The sequence below is a fragment of the Archocentrus centrarchus genome, chromosome 19 (genome assembly GCF_007364275.1).
Source record: "Archocentrus centrarchus isolate MPI-CPG fArcCen1 chromosome 19, fArcCen1, whole genome shotgun sequence".
Taxonomy (NCBI): Eukaryota; Metazoa; Chordata; class Actinopteri; order Cichliformes; family Cichlidae; genus Archocentrus; species Archocentrus centrarchus.
In genome coordinates, this window is record NC_044364.1 from 9,995,550 (window position 1) to 10,018,385 (window position 22,836).

The following is a 22,836-nucleotide window of genomic DNA, read 5'->3' on the forward strand; positions in this document are numbered from 1 at the left end:
TTCTTTCTCCTTCATGTTTAGGACAAAGTTTCACTGTGTGTTTATTTCTGCAGGCCATTTCTGACCCTTTAAAACCTTTTATATTAACACTTTAGCAAATTTCAGCTGAACAAGAAAATAAATCTTGTCACATTTTGCTCTGACTGCACTCACTCTAGTGGTTAACCAGAGAAACAGCAGCTTTAATGACACAATGTCAGAATAGCATGCTTAGGAAAAATGGCCAGAGGTCATCAGCTGCCGTAGCCACTTCAGTCATTGTGGCCCGTTATCAGCCACCCTCAATAACAACACACTGACATCGCAACCAACAATCGCAGTGAACCAACAAAACATTACTGAATAACTGATAAACACTGACAACTAAAACACCCATACACCCAGCATAAACATTCCCACAAGTCCTTGCTCTGGTGGCTCCTCCCATTGGCTGCCACAATAATATATTCATTCTGTCCACAATTTCCTGCACTTTCATTCTCCTTCATGTTCTGGACAATGATTTGGTGTGCTTTAATTTCTTCAGGCATTTTTTTTTTGTGTATTTGACAACTTTTTATATTCATTTATACTTTAGCAAACTGCAGTTGAAGAAGAAAGAGCTTCTTACTTTTCACTGTGACTACACCCAACCTAGTGGTTACCCACAGTGAAATGAAACTTTAATAACTCACAGCATTAGAACATCAGGAACAGGAAAAATGACCAGAGGTCATCAGCTGCCATAGCCTTCAGTCATGGTGGCCTGTTATCAGCCACCCTCAATAACAACATATTGACATCACAAAACAACATTCACAATGAAACCAACAAAACATCACTGAGTAACTGATAAACACTGATAACTAAAACACCCATACACTAGCATAAACATTCCCACAAGTCCTTGCTCTGGTGGCTCCTCCCATTGGCTGCCACAACATTAAATTCATTCTTTCCACAATTGTCTGCACTGTCATGCTCTTTCATGTTTAGGAGAAGCATTAGGTGTATTTTAACATTTTCAACAATATTCCCAAATATTTCAGCAATGACAGCAATTCAGCTCAAAGCCTTCACCTGCAAAACATTAAACTTGGAGTCAACTCTCCAATATCTTGACTGTTCTCTTTTTACAGCTACAGTTTAAATGTCTTCAGGCAGCTTTTTTTGCCCATTAAACCTTTAGATATTCCTTGATATTTTTGACAGACTACAATTGAAGAACAGCCTCTGCAGGCTGTGGATATTCCTGTGCTTTCATACTGGTTATACACAGAAGTTGCAGCTTTTCCCACAGAAAATCAGAATACCATGAGCAATAACGTGGCCAGAGGTCATCAGCTGCAGTTGCCACTTCAGTCATGGTGGCCCTTTATCAACCACCCTCAATAACAACAAAGTGTAATTGACATCAAAAACCACCAATAAAAGTGAGACCAACACAACATCACTGAATAAATGATAAACACTGATAACTAAAAGCAGCAACATCAGCATAAACAGTCCATTATGTCCTTGCTCTAGTGGCTTCTCCCATTGGCTGCCACAATGTTAGATTCATTCTGTCCACAATTTTCTGCACTTTCATTCTTCTTCATGTTTAGGATACATGCTAGTATGCTTTAATTCTTAAGATTGTTTTTTAGCCTCTATAATTTTTTACATTCATTGATACTTTGGAAACTTGAATTGAAGAAGAAAAGATCTTCTAACTCTTTGCACCACTGTGCTCACCTACTGGTTGCACACAGGAGTTGCACTTAACTTACACAAAAATCAACAGGGAAATGGCCCAAGGTAATCAGCTGCAGTTGCCATCTCAGTCATGGTGGCCTATTTCACCCATTTCAATATCTTTTATGGTTTTGTCTTCGGCTGCAGTTAAAAATTTCTTCAGGCTGTTTTTCTGCCCTTTAAGCAAATCGAGTTTAATTTAACAACTTCATTGACAATTTCAGCTGTTTTGAATTTCAAATTCACTTTCAGAATTTTCAGCAGCTTAAACTCTTTCAGCCAGATTTAAGCTCTTTGAAGCATTTCCTGGCATTTCAGCTCCAATCATTCAGCAGCAAGCATTCATAGTGCATTTTCTATAGGAAATGCTTTTTCTAGTTTTGGGACTGACTTTCTCTGAGTTTTTATTCCATTGTCAGCAATGACCATGTCAACAATGGCATGCTCCTGGTCTTCACTCAGAAGTTTCCCCTTCCCCCAGACGTTGCTCCTTTAGCAGTAGGACTGGTGGCCTACAGTTACTGTATATCATCACAAAGAATATACTTGTAACTGTATTGCTTACCTATTAGTTTGTTGAAAAGCCTGGATAATGGAAGTGACAGCAGGCTGCACTCTTTCACCAGCCTCTCTCAGGGACAGCTCATGGTTTCTCACATGGTCTGTGATGGTGGCTCTAATTTCATCAGTTGCACTAGTTCTTAATCTTCGATGAACACCACCCCGCCCTTGCCCTGGCCCAAATATTCTCCTCTTTGTCCAGGCGTGATTTCCTCTCTCACTCCCTCTTCTCCTGTGCCCACATTGGCCAAACCCATTCCAAACAAGCTTCTTTTTATGTGTCACTGACGGCACCTGGCTGTGTCTCCAACTGGGGCTGGAATCAGCTGTGGTTGAAATATTACTGCATTTTATTTCAGTGATCTGTATATTCAAAATGTACATGAGTTTCAATAGTTTTTCAACTGCCGCTTTTTTGCTAACTGTGTTTCATACTGCACACAGCACGTCAGTATTCACGTGTTGTGTGCAAGCATTAGTAAATAGGACAAGGAAAATGCAAAATTTTGTTATTTGGTATCTATCTTATTAAAAGTGGGATAATACATCATATAAAACCAAAATGAAATATAGTACTGTTCACGTACTACAAATTATAATTATTGATGAAACTTAAAATTGCATATCTTATCACACTAAATAAAGCAAGTAACATTTCTTGAGTTTTCTTAGCATATTTATTGATTTATCACATTTTACAGTACATGATGATAAATGCCAATAAATTTTAAATCATTAATATATAGTGTTTGCATAAATTTAAACATTTTACTGTAAATGAGCAGAAAGAGTCTTCAAAAAACATAAAGCAAATTTGAAAAGACAGTTTAAAGCATCGCAGGACTGGGTAAAAAATCACTACATTTAGCCTCGTCCATTTGATTCGAGTATTCAAACTTTGTGTCTGCTTGTGATGCCTTGCCTTCAGGTGTCTGTGTGAAGTTTAAGCAGTTGATTGACAGTGGTATTTTCCCTCTCAGCTTAATTGGAATAGTTTTAGGGTCCTGAAGAAGACCATAAAACACTAAAAAATAAATGTACCTGGATCTTTCTCATTCATTTTGTGATCTTGATTTGAGGGTCATGACCACCAGGTAGGAACCTTTGTTGTAGATAACAGTCAGTGAGTGAATGAGGGAGTGAGTCCAGACACAGCAAGCTGTTTTTTGTTTAATGAATCAAATGTGGTAGCATGGACATTTCAACGTGTATTCATTCCTAAAGATATCAGGACGGTCTATATGTTTCATATATATTAATTGCACAACTGCAAATGTGATCCTTGTACTTCTGCTGGGGGTGAAACTGCATCAGTCTCTGGACTTGGACCGCCTTCTGCATTTTGATGTAACATGTCACTGTATTTACTCTTGAAAAATCCAGCCTAGAAATGCAAGGAAAAAGACATTTTAAGAAATGCATCAATCAGAGCTGCATTAATAATGAATCAAAATAAGAGGATGAGTGAATATAAAGACCTTTAACCTTTTTGTTTTTTGAACTGGACATGCTCTTTACAAATTTTACAGCTTTGTAATTAATTGAAAAACTGCAAGAAGAGTCTTTCACCTTATACAGGCCAGCAGTGAGTAAAGCCAGTAAAGCCAACCCTCCCAGGGATCCTCCAATAATCGCTTTGGTGAAATCTGGTTTAGGATACACTTCTACCTCTGCCTCAATCTGAGAGATGAGGTGACAGAATGTGGATGGCATTCAAGCTGTTGTATAACTCAAACAAGATAAAATAATGTGTAATCACCTTGCGAACTGGAGGATTGTTGTTAGACCCTATAGAAAAGTAGATGTACTGGTTTTTGTCGTACTCCAGACTGGCTGTGCTGGTCAAGCGGAATTTGGCAGATTGAAGTCCAATCTAAGAAAAAAAAATTGAGTGGGATGAGTTTAAATTATTGTTCAATTTAAGACAGAAATTATTATAACTGACATATTTTTGATACACTGATACATATTTGCACTCCAAATATGTATCAGTGCAGTATTTAACACAAACCACCCATCAACTACCTGCTCTATCCATCCTGAACTGAGGTTAGCAGATATTTCGTACGTCCTGCTTTCCCATATTCCCATGAATGTGTTGCACTTGAACACTCCGCACCTGGCTACAGAGCAGTCCTGTGGGTGATTTAAAGAAGAGTGAATGTAACACAAGCTGTGATCCAGTGTAATGTGAATTTATGAATCGATAACAGTTAAATGTGCAGGTGGGTGCCACAAGTGCAAAGGCGTGCTTACCACAACTTTATCCCCTTGTATCTTCGGAACAAAATCTCTGACACCTGGTTCTTCATCATTTCCTCTCTGACAGTCTGCAATCTGAAATACATTTAAATTAATATCAGTGTGATTGGTCCTAATTTTGCCAAATCACATCCATCCCACAGCAAAGTTTGGGAAACTTCTGACATATATATTACCTGCAGACTGCTCAAATCCACCCAAATGTCTTTTTCACCAAGCTTCACTGGAACCCTGATCACCACAGTGAAATTAAGCGCTCGGATATCATTTGTTACCTAAAACATGGGAAGAAAAGAAAATGATAGCCAAGTATTATTATGGTTTAGCCCAACTGACACAATCGTTTGTATTATATTTTATTTTATTTTACCTGGATAGATTGTTGGAATGGTTTCTGCAAATTATTCATCCCAAAAGTGAAATTGTTGTAGCTGAGGGAGCTAAACAAACACATTTTAAAAGTAGCATGCTATATAACATTTGTTACTTTATGAATAATTTCCTTTGTTGCATAGAGAACAATACATACTTGTCAAATGTCATAAAAATGCTGTACTTCACATCAATCGATTTCCTTTTGTAGATTTCACTTATAGTGATATTCTCCTGATTTCCACTGAAAGAGAGAAGTGAAATACTTTGTACTGTATCTGTGGGACTATTGTTTAAATGAAGAGTATCTGTACCAAAGGAACAGTACCTCGTGGCATTTGCAGTGACAAAGATCTTCCTCTCAAGTTGACTATTGGTTTCGATACCGTAGGAGACAATGAAGAAAGCCTTAATCAAAAAAAAGGTGAGAGATCAGATTGACTCCACTTTTTGCTAAACTGTTTCAGAAGAGCGAAGAAATAATTGTACAATCCCCCACCCCCCACCCCCACCCTGAAAGAAAAAAACAAAACAAACCTGAGTTTTGCTTTTGAAAATTGGCTTGTCAATAGTGCAGTCTGTCCTTCCTCGTGATAAACAACCTTCACTGTCCAAAGAGTTGCACTCAATTCTTCCCTTGATTAGAAAATGAAATGACTGCAGGATGCATTGGGAGAGCAGCAGGTCAGGGATGAACTGATACAGACTTGATCCTGATGCCTTACCTGCTGAATGGTGAACTTCCTGTAGGAGAGACCAGCTGGGTACGTGAGAATAACACGACTGTTGTAGGAGTTTTCCCCGCTGTTCTCCACTGTGACTGTGACATCCAAAAGCTCATCAATGCCCACTTTAACCTCTGAGGATCTGGCAGAATATGGAGGAGGATGGGAATAAAGGGAGAAGAAAAAAAACACTGCACTGGGAGGCTGAACTTATATGAGTCTAAGAATACTGTAGCTTTGTGTTGATGGCTAGCATAGCAATAAGAGCTGTGCAAAGATTTTGATGCTAACATTTACATGTTACTGAGTTAAAATGAAAACGTTTGCTGATTAGCACAAAACATACAAAAACAACTGATGATGCATTATGAAAATTTAAGTTATTAACTCTTTATTTACCACGGGCCCACCACGATTTGCGGCCTTCCGGCAACAATTACTGTAATAATCATATGTTGGGTGTAGATTAAAGTGCAATTTCTCAGCTTTCAGAAACCATTTGAATTTTTCTGATAGGACAAAAGGTTGCATAATTATGGTAATTCAAAGTGCGTTTAATCAGACATTTCAGCAGTGATATGCTCGGCATTAATCAGCTTTTCACGGCAAGTAAGGGCAGGTCACAGGTGCATCAGCTGCAATTGCCCACTGTTAAAGGGTTAACATCCATCGATCCATTTTCTGACACTTGTCCAGGTTTGGGTCACAGCGGCAGCAGCAGAGACGCCCAGAGTTCTCTCTCCCCCTGGACACCTCCTTCAGCTCATAGCAAGGGACAGTCCCAAGCCAACTAGGAGACATAATCTCTCATAATCAGGAAGGAGACCCTGGACAGACCCAGGTAGGACATGGCCAAAAGTTACCACTTCAGAGGCATCCAGGAGCTATCCTAGACAGATGCCTGAACCACTTCAACTGGCTCTTTTCGTTATGGAGATCACTCTACGTTCAGCCCCCTCCCAAAAAATTGAGTTCCTCATCGTATCTTGAAAGAAGAGACCAGCCACACAGAATAAGCTCATTTCTGCTGTATGTATCAACAATCTCATTCTTCCAATCACTACCCAGACCTCATAGTCATAGGTGAGGGTCGGGATACGAATCAACCAATAGCAGCTTCACTTTCACACTCAGCTCTTTTTTTCTTCAGTGCAGTGTCCACATCTCTGCAGATGCCAAGTTAATCTCTCTGTCAAGCTCCCACTCTACTCCCCCGTAACTCATACCTGACCCGAAGTGAACACTTCTGACCTTTTCTGATTCAACTCACATCAGTTGACAACTCTTCTCCTCTCTTCACCCAAGTATCCAAGACATAATGCTGCAGGTCAGGTGACACAATGATGATTTAAAAAAAAAAAAAAAAAACCATCATTGGCCTGCAGTCTAGGATGTCCTGGTGCCAAGCACACTCATAGACACACTTATGCTCGAGAATAGTTTTCATTATTAACAAACTATGGTTAGCACAGAAGTCTGGATCAGGCAGGTCAGTCCTCCAAGTCACACTGTCATTGCCCATATGTGCATTAAAATCTCACAGCAGGATAATGCACTCCCCGAGAAAGGGGCCTTCAAGCACCCCACACTGGAACTCCAAGAGGGCTGGGTACACTGGCAATCAGGAAGCAGGGGGATACAAGTATGCCCACCCCTTCCCACCATCTCTCACTGATGGAAATTCCAGAGTAGTAAAAAGACCAGCAGACTGGTTCCAGAGCCCAAGCTGTGTGTTGAGGCGAGCCTGACGATCTAGCCAGTAATTCTCAGCCTCAAGTATTAGCTAAGGTGATTTCCCCCCCTAAAGAGGTGTTGTTCCATGTTCCTAAAGCTAGATTTGTCAACTGGGGATCAAACCACCAGGACCTCCACTCAAATTTTATTGCAAATTATTCAAAGGTCAAGCAGAAATTAGAACCACAAATTGGTGCCAAAACAGGCACTTTAGGGAGAAAGTCTTTTGATCAGTTTACATGATTTTCAGCAAATCTATTACAGTAAATAATTATGAGTGAAATTCTGAACATTTGTATTATGCACTGCTTTAAAAGACTGTTCAATACCTTTCTGTATCAAAGCAATGCCACTAACAGGGCAGATATATAAAGCACTGACTGTGGGTTACGTGTTAGTTTAGACTAGATAATACAGACTGAATAATCTGTCCCCAGATATCAGTGTTTTTTTACTTCATGAACAGTTTTTGAGTGCAAACTCTTAAATCTGACATGTTTTGTAACTGTGCCTTACCTGGTGAAGTTGAAATCCACTTTCAGGTTATCAATACATTGGTTGTCAGTGCCACAGTTGATCTCAAACCCTAACTACGGAAGAGAACATGGGGGGAAAAGTATTTAGATTATATACTATTTATTTGGTATTGTATAGGTGAGTCCAACAACCACTTTGTGTGTTCTCCAATCTAGCTATGGTTTCCTGCCGTGTGTTTGTTTGTTTGTTTTTTCAGGGAACACAATTTCTGTTAATATTCTTGATCCACTTCTGGAAAATGTCTCAATCTTCTGCATATCCAAGAAACCTATGTATCCAAAGTGGGATCTCAGACAGAGGCACCCTTCGTGAGGTAAAGGCTTGTGCATTTTACATTTGTTTTCTTTCCAAAGTTGAAGTTTGTCACTGCTTTTGAAGCAGCTGAGAAATGTAAAGGTAAATGCAGAAAAATGTACAGTTCATAGTACAGCTTGCATGTATGGCAGTAAGATGTCACTGTAGTAATGTTGACTTATTTACTTCCAGTACTTCAGTAGAAATCTCTCCACTAAGTACTGGTCAATTGCATGCCAACAACAAAGAAAAGTTAAGGGCAAAGCTAAAGTTGTTTTCTGCACTTCATAAAGACTAGGCTCAGATGTCTAGTTAATAAGGTGTCTTTAAAGGTCACTTACAGGATAAATGATTGTTGTTTGAGCCTGTGGGGCGAGACTTGGTCTGAGAGTTGTGTTTGAGAGTAAACCGTCAAACGTGAATTTGAGCTCATTGGAAAGTGCAAGGAGAGCATCTTCTGGACAGGCCTGCAAGAAAAGAGTAGTGTTAGGTTTGGATTCAGTGTTGGAGGATTCTTAAAAATAATGTGGAAATCAAAATCTTCCATTCACCAAATTGAACTTTATTGGTTAGTTTTTATTTTTTCCGTTGTTGTTATTCGGTTTTACCTCAATAAGGAATTTTACAGTTGGACACTGTTTGCTAGTTAAGTCAACAGTAACTGATCCAGACTGCTCTCGTTCTTTCCCGCTGATGTAAGCTCGGTTATTTGGAGATTTGCGAGTGGCATCCAGTGTTAAAGTATAATTAATCCTTGCTTGAGCTGCAATAAATCAGACATTTAAATGTTACAAAGGTGCATAAACAGAAAATTAACTGATGGGCAGTGGCTTTTTGGAGAATGATGAACCTGTATTGACTGTAGACACTCTGCTCATGGTAAAGCAGATTGTAGCTGTGTTCTCCAGTGGTTTTGAGCAGCTTACATTCTGAGTTGGAATTTGGTCTGGGCTGAATGACACCTCAGCTTTCACCATTACTATGGGTCTTGATCTGGAAAACAGGAAACATGAACAACATTTACCTTTTTAATTATGGTGTTCTGACCCAAATTAGTAACAAGACCTCCCACAAGTGTAATCTTTCCTTTGCTCGACCAACATTTCACATTTTAAAAACCTCTACAGCTCAAAGGTTTTGAGTCACTTAGAAATATCATAGAATAATATCAAGAAGCACATTTGTTTTTATCTAATATTATATCAAATTGCCCTGAAATGTTGTAAATGAAAGAATAATTTACAATTTATCTTAAATGGTTAAGTATTTTTCTACACAGAACAATTTTCTGTCACTATCAGTCATTTGTTCCAAAGATCCAACTGTATCATCTTAGTGGGCTAAATGATAAATATCTGAACATGTTAGCACTTCTGAACTACAGTTATATAATTTGATAGAACAAGGCTATTGTTATACGTTTCATATTACATTTTGAGACTGGAATCAAACACACACAGGCTTTTAATCCAGGTGTTTAACTAACCACATTTTTTGCTTCTTTAATCAACAGAGCAACTTTCACCTTGTAGTAACATAATTTTAAAAAAATTCTAATGGTCAGTAAGCCTTTTAGCATAATAAACATTCAGTAATATAATGTGACCTTAGAAAAATAGATACCTGTTTTACTCTGCATATGTATTCAATTAAAAATCATGAATCACTGATCCCGTATAATTCTATCATTTATGATTGTCAACAAAAATGGTCAAATTACTATAGACAACAATAATGCATGACTAAACTAATTTGGACTTACCTCAGTAAGACAACCCCACCCTTTGACCCCAGCGCTAAGTCAGGCAGGGTATCACCACTCTGGTCAAAAGACAACTGACTGATTGATAGGCCAAAGAACTTCAGTCCTGACTGAACCTCAGAGCCAGTAATTCTCTGTGTACATGGAAATATTTTAATTACTAATCAAGCTGCAGACTGTAGATATATTGACTTTACATGACAGATGTATTTAGTCATCTTTGTGAGTTCTTTGATGTTGTGTACCTGTGAGTAAGTAGGACTGATTCTTCCTCCTTCACTGTTGAATATGTAGATGCTGCCTTCACCATCATTCTCCAAAGGTGCTCCAACTGCCAAATCCCTGAATCCATCTGAGTTTAGATCAGGCAGCACAGCAAGAGAAGAGCCGAACCTTCCTTTGACAGCTGCACTTCCTCTTAGCAATACTGGGTCATTAAAATTACACTCGACAAACTAAAAGGAGGAGAGTGAATATTATATGGTCATTAAAAAGTTGACAAATAAAATGATCAGTTTAATAGCAGGGCATCAAACTGTGATTTACCAAAACAGTTAGTCTGCAAACATAAACTCTTCCCTCTCCATCAGGCTCCATGTGCATTGGGGCAGATATGAAGATTAGATCAGTGATGTCATCATTATTTATGTCCATGGCACACACCTCAGCCCCAAAATATTCACCAGTCTGAAACTGTGTAAGCAACAAATTATTAATGAAAAGAATCACTGAAAGGAAAATATCAACAGTTATTCTTTGAGAAAATAATTTATACATAAACTTAGCACAAAAAATTAGGAAATTGAGTTTGGCTGGTTATTTCTATGTTGTAACAATGGTCTTTGGCAGTAACTGTTAAAATAATAAATAAATTACTGGGAAGCCTGTTCGTCTCCCCTTAAATGGCGCCACATTTGTAAGGAAAATCTGTGTGTTGAGCAGCAGAGTTGAGTATTTGGGTTACGCCCATGAAAAATTTGCATAATCCTGAAACGGGAAACAGCTTTTGGTGGAGGCAGTGTGATGTTCTGGGCAGCATCCCCCTCACTAGAGAAACAAGGCTTCTCACCACTGGAGGCAATCTCAATATAGAGAAATATCGAGATGAGATTCTGCAACCAGTGGCAAACCCATATCCCCACAGACTGGAACTGAACTCTATCCTCCAAGATGACAACGGTCACACCAATAGAGTGGGGGTTTATGCTATTCTATTCGAATATATATCAATACTGAGAAAATGAAATGGCCTGCCTGTAGTCCTCACCTAAACCCCATCACCATTTGTGGCATCAGCTTCATGCCGGAGTGACCAAGACAACCACATTGTGGTATGTCTTGTTTCTTCAGACTTCAATCATCCAATCCAATAAATGTACTAAGCAAGCGTTAGTAGCAGAATAAGCTGTTTGGCGTTGGCAGAGAAGATCTGGCAAGTTTTTCATAGGTGCAGCCCACATACTCAACTCTACTGTTCAACCCACAAATGTATTTTCCTTAAAAATGTGGCACTATTTAAGGGGGAAATAAACAGGCTTTCCAGTGATATAAGATTTATTGCCAAGATGCATTGTTAAAAAAAAAAAAAGAAATGAATGACCAATTACAAATGTCCTTACTTATTAAGTTTAGTTTACAACGTCATTCAGCTTTTATTACTGTTACTAATACATACCTGTGATGAAAAGGGTTCAATCATTTGGTTTTTCAAACTTTCTCTGTTAACAGCGACCACAACTCCTCTGTGTTTGTATCTTGGAGCACCAACAACTGTCAGAGAGCCACTTTGGGTTTTAGCAATTGCCATGGAGTAACCTAGAATTTAGGTGGACAAAAGGAGGAAGACAGATTTAGATTCTTTATTCTTCCTTTTTAATTTTCTCAGTTTTTCTAACTGAAAAACATGTTTGGATGAAAGAACTGCAGCAGAGCTGTGATTATACATAAACGCATGTTTGTGAAAATTGTAATATTCTTACCAAGATAACTGTCAGGCTCAAAGAACATATCCTCATATGTTTTCACCTTTTGGCTGCCTGTTGTGTATTGCATGTAGCCTCCCTTCCACTGGTTTGCACCAACAATTGACATCTGAATTCCCTATAGTGTAGACAGGAAATAGATTTTATATATAATTTATTTTACATTGAAAATCTGAATTTTGCTTAACTGTATAACTGTTTGCTTTTAAGTAAAACAGTGCAACACAGGCACGTGTGAATCTTCCTCTGACTTAGACTGTGTGGTGAGCTTCTGATAGTTTTAATGACCTCAGGCACAAAAGCTGCACTGAATCCCGCTTGAGACATTTCCATTTTCAGTGACTCTCCACTGCTTTGAGATCCTGTAACAGAAAAATAGATGAAAAGGTAAAAGACACACACAATGCAGCAAATTCCATTTTACAAGTCTTATTCTTTCATTATGCTTTTAAGTAGCCATTTCAAAGGTTTTTTTTTTTTTGGGGGGGGGGGGGGGGGGGGGTGCTGTTTTTTATAAAGGTGCCTGAGCATTTATTGTTGGCAGGACCTTTGGCGTGAAATGAGACACTAATGAGTAAAATAAAATAAAGTATAGTGAGTTCTACAACAAATGAAACAGCACTGCTTCGATTCCAGGAGGAGACATGAATCCCTCTGGGAAGGGCATAAAAACCCTGTGAATAAGGGAGCCACTGTAAGAAATTTTTAATGCAATGTAATTATTTTTTCAAACATTTACAGGAATTTTAAGAAAGTTGCAACATTAAATTCGTACCTTCAATGGAGAAGAGTTTGTCCTGCAGATTCTGTTTTATTATTTGAAGTGCATTGAAGTTCGCCACTTGAAACACATATTTGACTGAGGGAGACGACGCAATGGTGTCCAGTTCTTGTTTTGCCCGGTAGTAAATAAATGCATTCCCAACCTACGATTAATAAATATATGTCTGAGTTGTCACACAATGAAAGATCATGGGGTAACAATACCCAATAACTAATGCACCAAGTAAAAGGGCGAGGAAACTGAAGCTACTTATACACAAGTAAATAATAACTGTGGGGAACAACATGGGTGAAACAAGGCTGTTGAAAGTAATTGATTACTGAATACATGAGACAAGGGGATAACAAAATGAAAGAGGAAATAACATAATGGCAAGATCTAACAAAGGGACCAAAGCTAGACAAGGCATGAGGGAAGTGGAAACTATAACTAAATCCCTAAAAACTAAACTGAGAGTAAAACCAAAAACTCAATTACAACACAAATAATGCAAAGCTCAAACACCATACAAAGAAAATACAACTCAACTAAGGATAAGGCAGTCAACACCACTAACAGGAAACAAATACAAAGGAATACACAATCCAGAAAAACTAGTTAGTATACAAACTAAGAATAAAACTAATATAATTAATTTGTTAGAAGTCTAAAAATCACTAAACCCCAGGTCCAAGATCCTGGAATCATGACAGTTTGCATCAGTAATTCTGCTTTTTCATTTATGTAAGAACCTTCATTTCAAGTTTGCATGGTCAGCAAGATGGGCTTTGATTTAATTAAATACACTCTACGGACTGTGTATTTTTATTTTTTTTCCCCTCCAAGCTCGGGTCCTCTACCAGAGTCCTGGGAGCTTGAGGGTCCTGTGCAGTATCTTAGCTGTTCGTATTGCGCTCTTCTGGACAGAGATCTCAGATGTTATTCCAGGAATCTGCTGGAGCCACTTTCCCAGTTTTGGGGTCACTTCTCTGAGTGTTCTGATTACCACGGGGACCACTGTAACCTTCATCTTCCACATCCTTTCAAACTCCTCTCTGAGCCCTTGGTATTTGTCAAGCTTCTTGTGTTCCTTCTTCTTGATGTTGCCGTCACTTGGTATTGCAATCTCTATCACTACGACCTTCTTCCTTTGTTTGTCCACCACTACGATGTCCGGTTGGTTAGCCACCACAAGTTTGTCTGTGTTGTTCTCAGCCACCCTTGTGGGCATGTCCCATCTTGGCCTCAGGACTTCCAGGTCATACTCGTCGGCACAGATGTTCCTGTATACTATGCTGGCCACTTGGTTATGGCGTTCCATATACGCCCTGCCTGCTAGCATCTTGCACCCTGCTGGATTGTCTCAGGGGCATCTTTGCACAACCTGCACCTGGGGTCTTGCCGGTGTGGTACACCCCAGCCTCTATCAATCTTGTGCTCAGAGCTTGTTCTTGTGCTGCCATGATTACTGTGTCTGTGCTGTCTGTCAGTCCAGCCTTGTCCAGCCATTGGTAGGATTTCTCTATGTCAGCCATTTCTTCTATCTGCCGGTGGTACATGCCGTGCAGAGGCCTGTTCTTCCGTGATGGTTCCTGTTCTTCCTCCTCTTTGTTCTCAGGTTTCTGCTGCCTGAGGTACTCACTAAGCACATGATCCTTTGTGGCCATCTTCCTGATATATTCATGGATCTTCTTTGTTTCTTCTAGGATAGTGGTTAGTGGTCCTCGGCCACCTTCCTTTCACTTAATGTACAGTCTTAGGGTGCTGGATTTGGGGTGAAACCCTCCATGGAGCTTTCTTGTCTTGACATCAATGGCTTTTCTTTCCTCCTTTGACCAACATGACTGAGTCAGGATGAAATTCAGCATTCTCAGGTTTAAATAATGGAAGTACTTACCCCAATAGCAAATCTAACAATCTTTCTACTCTCTGCTTGCTGTACTGCACCTCCCAGATTGTATGGGTCAGTAGATTGTCCATCAGTAATTACTATCAAGACCTTCTTCACATTTGGTCTGGAATACGCAAAAACATTATCCCTGTCAAATTAAAAAAGAAATCAAATTTCAACACAGAACATCTTTTTCGTGTGCATCTTGAGTTCATAAGGTAAACTGCATGATCGATTATTGATTATTGGTTATTATTTCAGCATGTATCATTCTTTTTTAAATTATCTTTCAACATTACTGAGCTGATATTTTTTTCAAGTTTAGCCTTTGCTGGGGCCATCTCATTCACTGTGTAGACAGTCCTTCAAAACTCAGGTCTGTGTACACTGTTTCTTTTGACAGCCTTCCATCAGTCAGAGTCCTCACAGTACATAATGTGGTCAAATTCAAAGAACGAAATAATCTGGACTGGAAGTCTGGACACTAAGTTAACTGTAGTGCTTCACTAATATCATTGCAACCCTTACACAACATGTCTGATGGCCTTAGCTGTGTAAGTAGCTCCGTTCAGTTGAGTGATTCCATTTATGTCAGTGTCTACTGATCCAGATGAGGAATATTTCTTAAAATAAAAATGAATCACTGGTGACCCGGAGAACTGTGTAACAGAAAACTGAAGAAAGAGAGAAAAAAAATATAAAAATATGATGAAAATAAGAATCTAACTATTTTATGTCTGTGGCATGATTTCACTGGCAGAGGGATTACAGTGTCTCACCTGTACATCACTTGAGATAAATGACTTGATTAGATCTTTCACAAAGTTCTTCATTGTTCCAAAATCAGGACCATATATGCTACCTGAACCATCCAACAGAAAGGCGATATCTGCCTGCGGCGGGCACTCTATCAAAGAGATGGATTAGAAATTAAATTCAATTTTATGGGTTAATTTAAACTTTTTTCATTGCACACATATTATCCAAGGAAAAGGAATCTGAGTCTTTCAGTAAATGAAGTATAAATACCACATGCTTACAAACTTCTCATTAGTGTCCCCTTGAAACATTTCAGAGTGCATATACTTGGTGAATACTAAATGTAATCATATTTGAAATGCTATATTTAATTTTTTAAAAAAAGGTCCAACAACACAGTGGCACAGTGGTTAGCACTGTCGCTTTGCAGCAAGAAGGGTCTGATTTCAAGTCCTCCATTTGGCAATTCTATATGTTCTCCTTGTGTTTGTGTGGGTACTTAAGCTTCCTCCCAAAGTCTAATGACATGCAGTCACTGGGGTTAGGTTAAGTGGTGATTCTAAATTGCCCATGGGTATGAAGATTCTTTCTGTGTTAGCCCTGCAACAGAGTAGTGACCTGTCCAGGGTGTACCCTACTTTTACCATTATTGGACAAAAAGGCATGAGTGCGATGGTAAAATCCAAACTCTGTAAAAGACAGAAACAACTGCCTTATACTGTTAGCACAACAGCATCACATCTGCATAAACAGCATGCAAAAATAAAGCCAGGGATTCAATTCAGTTCAGTTCAATTTTATTTATATAGCACCAAATTAAAAACAGTCGCCACAAAGTGCATTATATTGTAAGGTAAAGACCCTACAATAATTACAGAGAAAACAACCCCATCTCTGGGCTCTGGGGATGAACCCAGAGTGATGTTACAGCTGAGTGTAATCACACCCCAGCCCAGCTGCCAGAGCCTGAGCTTCAACAAGTAACAAAGGCAGTGATGAGCAGTCAGGCTTGTAGCATTGTAGCATTGTGTTGTCAGCTTTGTGTTCAGCTATACATCACTAAAAGAAAGACCCTCTGTACTGTATGTCCTCATTAGGGTTGGAATTTGTGTCAGTGTGTGGGACTGTAGCCTAAGGTTTACATGAGGGCTCTTCAACTCAAGGCCTCGAGAGCCCCTGACCTGCAGGTTTTAGATGTGTCTCTGCTTCAACACACCTGAGTCAAATATAGAAGTCATTAGCAGGACTCTGGAGAACTTGACTGCATACTGAGGAGGTAATTCAGCCATTTGATTCAGGTGTGTTGGATCAGGGACACATCTAATACCTGCAGGACAGGGGCTCTCGAGGCCTGGAGTTGAAGAGCCCTGGTTTACATTGTTACCTGGTCATTATGTGCATTTCAGGTCAGGTTACAGAGTAACACAAAATTTATGTAACAAGTAGGGAAACTAATTACTTTCTCCAGTGAGTACCTAAGTAACAAGGCACTACTTTAAAAAAAAAATGTACCTTGAAGAGAAGAAGGTATGGGTGGTCCATATGAGTTAGAACGGTCCATCTGAAAGCACACACCATTGTACATGGTGATACTTTTGCAGTCCTTTGGAATCGTTGGACCACACACCTGAGAGGAGACAACTCAAGTTGTCATTAATATAATAAGCTGATTAATTCCCTGTCCCATAAACAATGGTTCATTCCATATAAAATCAACCAAATCTTAAAAAACCCACATTCCCACATTCCCACTATGAGCTGATCAATCAATCTGAAAAAAATAAATACAAAAAAAAAATTCTTATAAGCCATCAAAATCAAAAATATAACTTTAATTAAAGAAGCCATGCAAAATTTTACCTTGGTACTATCAAAATATTCCAAGTTAGAGGCCTTATAGAGGGTGGATCAAAATTTGGCAATTTTTAATCTTTTTTTATTACATATTGGTCCAGCATTTTCGAGCCTCATACCTTCTTAAGTACATGACATAGCCACATTAAGTTTTCGGGGCTGAAAAGCATACGTTTTTTTAACACAGTATAAATGTGTAAAACATGAATTTTGGCCCAATCCAATATCCACTATATTGGCAAAAGTATTCACTCACCCATCCAAATCACTGAATTCAGGTGTTCCAGTCACTTCCATAGCCACAGGTGTATAAAACCAAGCACCTAGGCATGCAGACTGCTTCTACAAACATTTGGGTTGTTGTGCGATAAGTCCAGTCATGAAATTTACTCTCTACTAAAAATTCCACAGTCAGCTATTAGTGGTATCATAACAAAGTGGAAGCAATTGGGAATGACAGCAACTCAGCCATGAAGTGGAAGGCCATGCAAAATGACAGAGTGGGGTCAGTGGATGCTGAGGTGCATAGTGCACAGAGATTGCAAACTTTCTGCAGAGTCAATCGCTACAGAGCACCAAACTTCATGTAGCTCATGATTAGCTCATAAAGTGTGCACAGACAGATTTCTTGGAATGGGTTTCATTGGCTGCGCAGCTGCATCCAAGCTTCATATTACTAAGGGCAATGCAAATCGTCAGAACAGTGGAGACGTGCACCCTGGAGGGACAATTAAGTCTTATTGCTTCAGCATAGCAAGAAATTTTGGATAATTTCCTGCTCCCAACTTTGTGGGAAAAGTTTGAGGAGGGCCCATTCCTGTTCCAACATGACTGGTCCATAAAGACATTGATGGGGGAGTTTGCTGTGGATGAACTTGACTGGCCTACACTCCAACTTGATAGAACACATTTGGGATGAATTAGAACAGGGACTGCCAGGACTTTTTGTCCAACATCAGGGAATGAACTCACAAATGCACTTCTGGAAGAATAATCAAAAATTCCCCAAAATACACTCCTAAACCTTCTGGAAAGCCTTCCTAGAAGAGTTGAAGCTGTTATAGTTGCAAAGGGCAGACATAATATGGATGGAACTCAAGCTCGTTTGCATGTAAAGGCAGACAAGCAATCCTTTTGGCAGTGTAGTGTGATTGCCCTATGTCCCATGCAAGTCTTTATAAATTGGAAAATGTATAGAGATAACATTTGGCATGGCTTCATTAAATATGCAGACCTTATTGTACCGCCAAAGAATCCGCTGATTTTGTGGGAGACAGGTATGAAACACAGACCTTCATGCATTTTGATCCTCACTGATTTTAACAAAGCACCAGTAATGCAGTTCACAACTTACCACAGTGTTTTGTGATGTGGGATCACGTTTCATTGTCAAACCAAGGGACATGTTGACTGCAAAACCTGGCGCTGTATTGAAGGCATTAGATATTTGTTTTTTTTAAAACACACACACTTTGAGAGAAGAAGAAAACAAGAGTGAAAGTAACGAATGCAAAACATCACAATTAAAATACTTCCCTTTTTGACATAACAACTACTATAGAGAGTATCTTCTGTAAACAGTAACTGTCATAAACCAGGAACTTTTGCAACACGTCCTCCAATCCGTCGTTTCCGCAGGCCCCGAAATACGACCTATATTTACGTTTCCAAAATGATCGCTCCTACCTCCTATCTATTAATCTGAAGGTTGATAGTTCAATCCCATCTGTTCCAGTCGGTATGTCAAAGTGTCCGAGAGCAAAATGTATAAGTGCTTGTATGAATAAATAATGTTGCATAAAGCTCTTTGAGTGCTGAAGTACTCAAGTAAAGCGTTAAATTAAAAAAAAAATTTTTTTTTAAAGAATAACTTATTTAATTATTGTTTTAACTTTTCCGGTTGCAACTAATACCATTTAGTCCGCACAGACGTCTCAGAAACTGAAAATATTCACGTATTTTTTCAGGATCTGCCGGAGAAAACCGAACACTGTATTTACGCGCAATTTCTTCTACGACCGCTAGATGTCGCTTTATTTCATTCTGAAACCTAGATGTTGGTCGTAAAACGTACCTGCAGAAACGACCAATATCTACGTTTTTTCAAAGACAGTCTGAACTTTTAATGTGTGCCAATCCCCCGTGTTAGGTCTCCTTTTACCTCGTTATGTGTTTCCTGTTTTATTCTGACAGTCCCGTGTTCCCTGTACTTTGTGTTTAACTTTGCTTCCCATGCGTTATTAATTTCATTTGTTCCACCTGTCGTGCCCTGGTGTTTCCTCTTGCCCTAATTACCCGATGTGTACTTAAGCCCTCAATTTTCTTCTGTTCCTTGTTGTGTTGTCGTTAATGTTCCTGCTGTGTGTCTCTGTTCCTTAGTTTTAGTGCTGGCATCTGTCCAGCCCTGTTTATTTGTATGAGTAGTCATCATTTTCAATAAACTAGTTCAGTTCATCTCTCGTCTGAGTCCTGCATTTGGGGTCCAGCCTTTGCCTGCCTGCCACCTCATCATTATACTTGGAACAAACTCGCTGATAGCAAAATACTCCCTGTGAGAGTTTCAGGACATTAGGACACGGCTGGTTACTTACCTTCAAATTGTATATTTTGGCAGTTTTGAGTAGTGGTGGAGCAGCTATATATTTTTCCTCTTCCATTTTGTGAATACTGTTCAAGCGGGGCACTGATGAGCACACTAAGGAAATAAATCCAGACAATGATGTAAGTCTATGAGAAAATTGTGGTTCAATAAACTACATTTGTTTTCATATGTTTTATGTATTGTTTACATATTACTTTGGTGCATGAAAGAGATGGTTGTTCAAAAAATAAATAGCAGTAATCTTATACATGTGGTTGCAAACCCAGATTCAACAGAACAGTGCATGTCCTGACTTACTCTGACTGTCTTTGCACCACCTGGTAGCCAAAACCAGCAGCAGAGCTCCTCAGAGTCTTCCAGGCCACAGGATCAATATTGAAACAAAGTGCAGCATTTAGTGCTGAGAATTAAAGAAGGAAGAATGTCAGTAATCTTATTTAAAGCCATGATATAGAATGATAATGTGATTATAGCACCTCTAATTATAATCACCTATTGGAAACTGTATACAGTGCATGTGTTAATTTCATTCTGCTTCTTGAGTGCAACCACAGAAATGTTTTTTTGTGCCAGTAGACAGCGCCAAAGTCGGACATTTTAAAATTATGAACATTGTGTCTCAGAGCAATTACTCACTCGAAAAACATACATAAGATTTCATTTTGGAATCTGTTTTTGTGTCTTTGATTCTTATATTTTACTCCATCTGTCAAAAGCAAAATACTGACACTTAAAATTTTAAAGTAAATTTGTCACAGCATAAGGTTGCAGTTATATACAATTAGTTTCAGTATATACTGCAGTATGAAAACTGATTATTGCTATACAGTATACATTTGCTTATTTACAGTACTGAAAAAAAATCCTACTTGCATGCGCACTCTCCTGCCCTCCTGAACTGCCCCCGCCCCCCTCTGAACGGCTCTGTTTGGGAGGCGGAGACAGCGGCAGGAGTCAGAAGCTCTTTAGAATGAGGTAAAACGGTCTGTCGGGACTTTCTGGACAAGAAGTCAGTTTGGAAGCAGTTTGTGGCTTCAAATGAGAGGCGGAAAAACATTCTGGCTCTTTTGCCTAGGGTAATGGTTTTTAACCCTTTGTGTGCTCCGGCACCTGTTTGGTGTCGTCAGTGAGGCACAGAGTTTATCTATTAAATGTGAGAGGTATAATTTTTTTTTTTATTTCTGTTGGTTATTATTTTTATTGATATTAATTTTTATTTATTATTACATTTTGTTTTTGTTGTCCAAACAAACAGTTTCAAACTGAATAGGCATATTTTAATAGCAGTTTTTTTTTCTTTTTTCTTTTAATTTTTTTTACTTAAGATTGATGTTAAAAAGTGAATAAGTTGTTCATTACATTATCTGTGAGGGTTCTTTCATGTCAGAACATTGTTTAAAGAACCAGTTCTATTGCCAGCCAACATAAATGCATTTTTCACTAGTATTAAATATTTCCAACCAATTATCAAACTTTGCACTTGTGTGCGATACTGAATTATTTTTGTGCTACTGAAATATTTAGCTTGCTAGTACCAGTGAGGCCACCTGATAAAGTTATCGTACAGCCTGAAATTACACGGACATTATGCTTGATAAAAGACTCAAGCCATTTTGTTTGGTGGCTTGCCCACATCGCATGATTACATATGTAAATTATACATGCAATAACATAGAAGGACACAACACTATTTTTCCAAGAAACATTTGAAAAAGAAGAAAGTTAAAGATCAAATAGAATTGTTTTTAAGCTTTGTTCAGATTATTTACGGATCTGTCAGGTTTCTGATATGTGCCCGCCCCAATAGTAAACTCACTCTTACGCACTTGTAAAAAGTATTCGTTTTTTTTTTTTGTATCCCTGCACAAAACTAAAAAGGTATACATGATAACTGCATGAACTAATAATTATTTGGGATCTCAAATTCAGTTTCACAGTTTTCTAATGGTTAATAATAAAAAATTTTGTTTACTATAGTAAAACTGTTTATGAAATACTTTTTTACTCAGTGCATTTCTATAATTGAAAAATAGCTGAAGCTAAATTTACAGTCAGAAGATGACTGAACTGATCACACACTGGTTCACAGAGGATAAAATGCAAATAAGGAAATGACCATCACAAAAGTATTTCTAGATGATGTGGTTTTATTTTCTAATCTGTAGCCCCTGCTACAGATTAGTAAGAAATAGATCTTGATTGAAAAAAATGCTGATCTGCTTTGTGTATTTAGTAGAAAGACAGCTTACAGTTTTATTTTCATGTGATGATGTCATAGTTTCATTGTTTGCAATCATAATTACAGAAAGACAAAATCAGAAGACGCACACTTGTCTTACCTGACAAGAATAGCATTGCACAAATTATCCAGTCCATTGTGCTGCTCTCATCAAAAATACATGAAAGTGTAATTTTTTTGACAGCTGAGTGAGGTGCGACTTCTGCTGAAGAGGAGTTGAAACCAAGAAATGCAGAAATTATAGGGTGACTGATCAAAGGTAGGGCAATCATGTAGCAACACTCTAGTAGGAGGAGCTACAATAACTTTAATTTTTGTTGGCAGTTTTGAAACTAAATTCTTTGCTGAAAAGTGGGTTTTATTCAGTTAATTTCTATTTCTGTTTATGGATGGATGTCCTTTAAATTGGAAATAGGAAAAAAGACTTCATGAGAGTGCAGTTCTGTTTCATAGTATAAAAAGGAAAATTCTGATAAGAAATGAAGAAATTTTGTTTTCATACTGAATTGATGGAAATGTTAAACCATTTGCACTGGTTATCTGCCCCATTTGGCACAGTGTGACTTAGACAAACCTGTTCTTGAAAAACAAACAAAAAAAAAAGTCAATCTCTCTTTTTCATCTGACTCACTCTGAACTGTTTCACATCATCTGCGACTTTGAATATGTGATAAGGTGCAAATTCTATAAGTGGCAGGCGGTATTATGAGTTGGTCAAAAAGCCCTGGATTAAATATACTCATAGTTGTCTGATTCCACATAATCTTGAAAAAGAGAAGCCAT

At 38.5% G+C, this 22,836-nt stretch overlaps 1 protein-coding gene across 1 annotated transcript; it reads right to left on the reverse strand.

Annotated features, from left to right (window-relative positions):
• Positions 1–3,035: 3,035 nt before the first annotated feature.
• LOC115797989 (integrin alpha-M-like) lies at positions 3,036–22,187 on the reverse strand. Its single transcript, XM_030754618.1, has 30 exons — positions 22,154–22,187; positions 20,112–20,214; positions 19,804–19,907; positions 18,567–18,637; positions 16,871–16,985; positions 15,379–15,506; positions 15,128–15,273; positions 14,606–14,747; positions 12,721–12,871; positions 12,234–12,307; positions 11,943–12,063; positions 11,639–11,778; positions 10,510–10,656; positions 10,209–10,418; positions 9,964–10,097; positions 9,052–9,194; positions 8,810–8,964; positions 8,543–8,668; positions 7,887–7,960; positions 5,637–5,832; positions 5,449–5,547; positions 5,240–5,319; positions 5,069–5,155; positions 4,910–4,979; positions 4,716–4,814; positions 4,534–4,614; positions 4,303–4,413; positions 4,037–4,150; positions 3,847–3,957; positions 3,036–3,661 (listed from the first exon to the last, which is right to left on the reverse strand). Exons 1-30 carry the CDS (start codon positions 22,167–22,169, stop codon positions 3,533–3,535), a joined length of 3,477 nt encoding a protein of 1,158 aa, XP_030610478.1. The 5' UTR covers positions 22,170–22,187; the 3' UTR covers positions 3,036–3,532.
• Between the last annotated feature and the right edge of the window lie 649 nt (positions 22,188–22,836).